The following is a 7,081-nucleotide window of genomic DNA, read 5'->3' as shown; positions in this document are numbered from 1 at the left end:
GTCGGGCGCGTCTCGGCTACGCCATGTTGGGCATGATCAAGAACTCGCTGTTCGGAAGCGTAGAGACGTGGCCTTGGCAGGTCCTAAGCAAAGGGGACAAGGTAGGCCCTCAGGGCTGCCGAGGACCTGAAGGATTGCTGCGTCCCACCCCCACCCTCTTCGGGCCTGCAGCGGGTGCTGAGGGGCAAGTGGGGCAGGAATGTGCTATCGAAGGTTCATTCGGGTGTCTGTCACGAGTGCGGCTCTCCACCGCCCAGCACTTGGACTGGGAAGGAAAGGAGTGAGAGGTCCCCCTGCAGCCGGTGGTGGGAGGAGGGGGGTAGACAGGAGAGATTCATCCAAGGAGAGAATCCCAACCTGGGGAGTTGGGCACTGCCTGTTGAATGCGTTCTTTCGTTTAAATATTCCAAACATTCCAAACAGTTTGATTTGTTGAGAGACACTCGGTTGCAGAAATGAGTGTGGCAAGAAATTCCCAAGTACTAGAGTACTGAAGACAGTAGCCCCCTTTATCCGCGGTTTCAGTTACCCGCGGTCAGCTGCTGTCCGTAACTATTAAATGGAAAATTCCAGAAATACAAAAGGCCTGAGTTTTAAGTTTCCGGCCATTCTGCATAGCAGGATGAAATCTTGATTCCTGGGACTGGAATGCCCCTTTGTTCAAGGTCAGCCTCCTATCTCTAGTACCCGCCCTTAGTCACTTAGTAGCTAGCTTGGTGATCGGATCGACCGTGGTGGTATTCAAGTAACCCTTATTTTACTTAGTAATGGCCCCAAAGTGCAAGTTTAGCAATGCTGGCATATTGTTATAACTGCTGTATTTTATTATTGTTGTTCGTCTCTTACTGTGCCTAACTGATAGGTTAAACATTATCATAGGTATGTATGTATAGGAAAAAACATAGTAGATACAGGGTTTAGTTCTGTCCACAGTTTCAGGTATCCACTGGGGGGTTTGGAAGGTATCTGCTGTAGATAAGGGGGACTACTGTGTAAAAGAACAAGACCTGTGCAGAATAGAAATAAATGCGCTAGGCAGGGAGCACAGGGGTGGTCAATTCTGCCGGGGGGCTGTGATGGGGCCTTCAGTGGAGTGTCCTGAGCTGGGCCTCAGGGATGTGTAGGAGTGCACACAACAGAGAAGAGCGTGCACAAAGGCCCAGAGCTGTACCATTGCTTTTGGCCAAATAGATCCACTGGAGTTGGGTACCTAGAATACAGAATGAGTGAGGAGAGCATAATTGCTGTCTTCCCCCAAATTTATATCAGTGCTAACATGGGCTAACTGGACTGCACCCCTGAAAACAAGGAGAGTACTGCTAGATTATAATCTCCTGGTAGACAGGTAGTTTGAACAGTGCAGCTGTATACGGAGCTCCCAATCCGATGCCTCATTTGTGAAAGGACTGTACTGCCTGGGGGCCAAGTTCTGATACCTAGTACAATGATCTTCATATCACGAAAGCCCTCAATTAGACTCTAATCTGAACTCTTTGAGCAACCAAAGACGTTTCACCTGTTCTTATCTCTGTTTCCCCAACTCTGTGTAGAATGAACAGTTTAGCCCTGATCAGAGTCCCACATTTGAATACCTGCAGCAGCCAGGCAGGTCATGGAAATGGATGACACTAGGTGTTTTAGGCTATAAGGCATGGTGGGGACTGAGGCAAGTCAGAGAGTGAACTCAGGTCCCCATCTATAGAGGGCAGTTCCAGCCACTTGTTGCTATGCAGTGATACGATATGAAACATTGTTGCCAAATTCTTAAGGAAAACCATGTATCCAAATTCTTATGGGAAATTACCCAATTTAAAATTAATTCAACAAAAACTATTTTTTGAGTGCTATGTGCCAGGCACTCTTCTAGGCAACAGGATAAAAGAGTAAAACCAGCAAAAGTCTCTGCCCCCATGGAACTTATGTTTTATTGGCTAATGAACAAATAAAATGTATCATGGATCAGATAGTGATCAGTGCTATGAAGAAAAGCAAGCAGGGAAGGGGAGTGAGGAATAGGGAGTGTTAGGAGTGAGGCTTTGGTTTTGAGTAGGGCAACTGACATAGTTGTGCATAGGCTGGACACAAATGCAATAAGGATGCCAGTTATTAATATCAGTCCTGCTCTGAACACCCAAAGAACCCACCCAAGCCAACACAGAGCTGTCTCTCCACCTCCCTGGGCAATGAAAAAGGCACCTGGTAAGGTCTGCAGCATCACTGGCCTCCCCATCAGGTAGCTGCCCTACTCAAAACCACAGCCTTTCTCCTGACAGCCCTGATGAAGGTTCCTGTGGTTCTAACACTTTAAGAACCCACGTGTTCTTGCTTTTTGTCATGGAATGGGACTCACTTTGTCTTTTTGGGTTAATGATGATGGCCCACACAGGCGGAGAGTCTGGGCTGGTTCATGGCCTGTGCCCTCAGATTCCTTCCTCACCCGTTCCCTGCTCTGCTGTCTCCCTGTGGAGTGGAAGCTGACCCATTTAGCCTGTTTGCCAGGCCAAATGTTAGCTGGCGCCCAGCTACGTTTGTTCAGTGGGAGTCACTACTGGGAGATAAGAGGGAGAAACCAGAGTATTTCTTCTCCTTCTCCACCTCATCAGAGCCATACTACTAGGACCTTCTCTGTGGCTTCGGCTTCGGCTACACAGGCCACCATGGTTCTAGCTCCTACCCAGTAACCTAGGTATCTGAACTTAGGTAACAGGTAATCCTCCCTCTATGTCTCCTGGGGTGCTTACTAACCTCTAGGTTGCCTGCCTGTCCCCTGCTGGCATCTCAGCCCCTCTGTTATCTGTGTAACCAATTCCTTGCATTGAGGTGCCTCTGCTCTAAATACTCTGGTAGTTTCTGTTTCCTGTTTGATTTGTACTGATGCAACGTCACCTGCCATTAATTTGGGGCCTCTAGGATAAGGAGAACTCCCTAATAAGCATCTTCTCTCAGCGTTTGATGGGAATATGGGGCCATATGGGATACTGGTACTAGGTTAAAGCAAATCATTTAACCCAAGTGAACTTCAGTTTCTGCGGCTGTAAAATGGGTATAAAAATATCTTTTCCATCTATTTCCAGAGTTACTGTAAATATTAATTTATTTAAAACCGTGAAGACATTTTGTAAAGTAGTATACACACTCTACAAATATAGTAATAGCATTATATCAGTGCTCATCTCAGCTTCATTCTTTCTAGCTGTGTGGTCACAGGCCAACTTAGCCCCTCTAAAGCTAATCGTGGGAGAAAATAATAGTTCATATCTTAATAGATTATTCTGAAGTCAAATGAGATAACCAATTGTGAAATTGTTCAATACTAGTACTTGGTTGGAGATGGAAATGGTTAGCTTCCCCCTAGTTTTACGGTAAAGTGTGGGTAAGTTACTCAATATCCCCTGTGAGCCCTTGAATTCCTCAACTCTAAGATGAGAATAACAATGCCAATGGGAAATTAATTAATTATGCATAGATACTTATAAATCTTTTTTTTTTTTGAGACGGAGTCTCGCTCTGTCACCCAGGCTGGAATGCAGTGGCCGGATCTCAGCTCACTGCCCGCTCTGCCTCCCAGGTTTAAGCCATTCTCCTGCCTCAGCCTCCCAAGTAGCTGAGACTACAGGCACCCGCCACCTCGCCCAGCTAGTTTTTTGCATTTTTTAGTAGAGAGGGGGTTTCACCGTGTTAGCCAGGATGGTCTCGATCTCCTGACCTCATGATCTGCCTGTCTCGGCCTCCCAGAGTGCTGGGATTACAGGCTTGAGCCACAGCACCCGGCCTGTAAATCTTTTTTTAAAAATATACAAACTTAAGGGTATTATTTTTGAAGAGAACCTCTCCCTGAAATTATCTTTTATCCTGGAAACAGCCTGGGCCAGAAACTATTGTCCGCTCTCCTGAGCAAATGATGGCAAACCATATTCCCCATATAGCATGGGCTTCAGGCTCACCAGATGTTCAGGACTGATTCCAAGTACTTGGCAGGAAGGCCAGTACTGCTGCAGACCTTATCAGGTGCCTTCTTAATTGCTCAAGGAGGGAGAAGGATAGACAGCTCTCTGTGTTAGATTGGGTGGGCCTTTGGATGCTCAGAGCAGGACTGATATTAGTAACTGACATCCTTATCAGATTTGTGTCTGGCCTGTGCACACAGGTTAGGACCTGATAGCCTGACTTTGAGTCCCGGCTCCACTATTCACCCACTGCAGTTTGGGCATGTTACTTAACCTCTTATTCCCCAGTGTCATCTGAAAATGAAGATTAAAGCACTAACTTCTTTACAGGGTTATTGGAGAAATTGAATGAATGAATCCATGTAAAGCATTTCAAATAACACCAGACAAATAGAAAGTACTCTGTCAGGTTAATTATTATGATCAGTATTTTCTTGTAATGAGAAAGCAGGCTTCCAACATTAGCATGTATACCGACTATATGAAGTGGCAAGAACTGACCTTTCAAAGGACTTGCAAATCCCATAGCCAGAGGCATTCTTGTTAGAGCTTTGTCTGGGACTTGAACTTGACCAAGGTTCCCATTGAATGTTGAAAATTGATTTTTGTAGCCACAGGCCAAAATCTCTATCTAGGAACTGATCGGGAGCATAGACTAATGGAGATGGGGTGAAGGAGGGCTATTATTGTGTTCCATGTCACAAGCAAATGCACTAAAGATGTTAAATTTTAAGAATCAAGACTGTGTTAACTTAGCTGCCTTATTCTCTACAGCAGTAGAGAATTCTAGTTAAATAAATTTAAATAGAGCTCCCTGGAGAACTAGAATAGTTTTACAATTCCATCTCTCAAGCTTGAATTTTCACAGTGGTCCCATGGTTCAAATGAATGGTTATGGATACAGATGCTATGAAAACAAGTGGTCCCTGCACTGGAACTGGTTTAATACATTGTGGCCCAGCTTTTCTCCAGGACATCCTATTAGACGAGGTCCTCATCTCTCTGCCCACCTATTTTGGCTCTTGTATTCCTTGTCATTAGAGTAAAACTAGGTTTTACTCTGCATCTCTCCTTTCTCACAACTATTTGTAGAGTGGCTACAATATGCAAGACGTGGTACATCTAGGTACAGAGAGATAGAACGGTGGACAAGAGAAACAGCGCTGACCCTGTAGGGCTTATGGGTGGGAGTTTAACACATCATTTAATTGTAATTACAAGAAGTATTGTGTTATGAAAGTACAGGGTGGGTAAGAACATCACAGGGAACCTATTTTAAGTCAGGATCCTCTCTGAGGAAATAACTTTTAGGTTGGAGCCTGTTAGATGAATAGGGAGGTACCAGGCAAAGGCAGGAGGAGAATGCTCCAGGGAGAGGGAGCAGCAGACACAGAGGCCCTGGTGTGGAAATGACCGTGGCGTCAAAGGAAACAGCAGAAAGCTGCAGAGCAAGTGCTGTGAGTGTGGCTGGCAAAGTGGGTAGAAGCTCAGTGGTGCCTGCGTCATCAAGGGCAGGTTAAGAACTTGGTGAATGAATGCCTTTAGGCAGGGGATTAATTAACACAGATTGGTGTAGAGTGCCCTATATATGCTCTCTGGACAATCCCAACCTCATTCACAGCTCCAGTCTCCCCTTATGCTGATGACTCCCAGATTTACACCTCTATGCCAGTCCCTTGCTGAGTTCCAGAGCTGTATGTCCAACGGCCCAATGGACAGTTTGCTCATCTGCATCAGGAGGAGGTGAACTGATGGACACATAAGACCCCTTCCAGCTCTAGAGTTATCTGACTTTAGGGGTTCCTAGAAAGGAGAGATCACTCAGGAGAAGGACATGGTGGAGATGAGCCAAGCCTTAAAGGATGATAGGTCTATTATGAGGGACTTGGCTCTCCGAGTCGAGCTGGAGTCCTTTCTTGACAGCCTTTCTTTCCTTGCTTTCTACCTGGAGGACAGGCCGAGATTCCGGGTGGCTCATGCCATTTTATAGATCTCTTTTCTGCTGCAGAGACCCTCCATTCAAGACCCAAACATACTTGCAAAATCCTATGTTTTGTAAGATAGGAGTTTGGTCACAAATGTCAATTGAATGAATTTAGGGTAGATGAACTGGCTTGCTATCAAATCACCATCACTGGACTAATGGTTACAAAATCCAACTCCCACAACAGCTTCTGAGTTCTTCTGAGATCTGGACCCTGCCAGAACACCTTTTTTGTGTCCTGCTGGACGGTCTTTGCTCCAGCCACACCTATTTGTACTATTTGTACCCACAGTTATCATACTGTTCTTGACCTGTCCTCATTTGCTTCTGGGGTACCCACTGCCTGGAATCTCCTCCCCCAAATGATCAGAGCATTTACCGCCTTGTGCAATAATTTGTGTAATTCTCCTCACCACCCTCCTGAGTATCCCTATCATATTCATCTCCAAATCTGTAGCACCTGGCAAAGGTTTTCGATAATGTTTATTCCATGAATCAATGAAGTCATGACTGGACGACGTCCAGTTGGGTGATCTGTAACCTCCTCAAAGTCAGCTTGACCTCCCCAAACATGTTATCACTTACACCCGTGCCCCTTAAACTAACTAACCTAAGTGGTCCTTTCCTGTGTTCCTATACTGCCCTGGCACTCCTTGCCCCCTAAAAATGTCATCAGATGATAACCTTCTGTTTTCCTGGCATCTTCCCTTATTAGGCCATGCCGATCCTGATATCAGGAACCAAGACTTTCATCTCTGTCTTGTTGCACCTGGAACAATGTTCAGCACATAGTAGATGCTCAGTAGTTGTTGGTTAAATGAATAAAAGAAGAAAAGAAAGACCAAAGGAAAGAGCCAGTTAGCTCTTTCTCCAGTGAGATCTTGTCTTTGGTTTTCCCATTTGTAAAAGAAGTAACTGCCTAAAATGACTTCTGATACCCTTGTTCTGAATTTGACACGGGCATACAACTGTCCACCCAGAGTATCTAACACAGTGGCTAAAGAGAGAGGTTACAGACTAGGCAACATTGCAAGACCCCATCTGAAAGAGAGAGAAAGAGAGGAAAAGAAAAAAAAAAGCAAGACACTTTGGGAGGCTGATGTAAGGAGGTCACTTGAGCTCAGGAGTTTGAGACCAGCTTGGGCAACAT

General features: G+C 45.4%; 1 protein-coding gene across 1 annotated transcript in view; it reads left to right on the top strand.

Annotated features, from left to right (window-relative positions):
• Positions 1-6: 6 nt before the first annotated feature.
• Positions 7-7,081, top strand: part of HEBP1 (heme binding protein 1) — a 27,065-nt gene continuing 19,990 nt past the window's right edge. Inside the window, exon 1 of the mRNA XM_011953982.1 lies at positions 7-101. Within this exon, the coding sequence (XP_011809372.1) occupies positions 24-101 (78 nt within the window). The 5' untranslated portion in view covers positions 7-23. The remainder of the gene's footprint in view (positions 102-7,081) is intronic.

Source organism: Colobus angolensis, unplaced genomic scaffold (assembly GCF_000951035.1).
Source record: "Colobus angolensis palliatus isolate OR3802 unplaced genomic scaffold, Cang.pa_1.0 Scaffold11, whole genome shotgun sequence".
NCBI lineage: Eukaryota > Metazoa > Chordata > Mammalia > Primates > Cercopithecidae > Colobus > Colobus angolensis.
The sequence above is the reverse complement of the archived record's forward strand: the minus strand, read 5'-3'. Positions and strand labels throughout refer to the sequence as shown.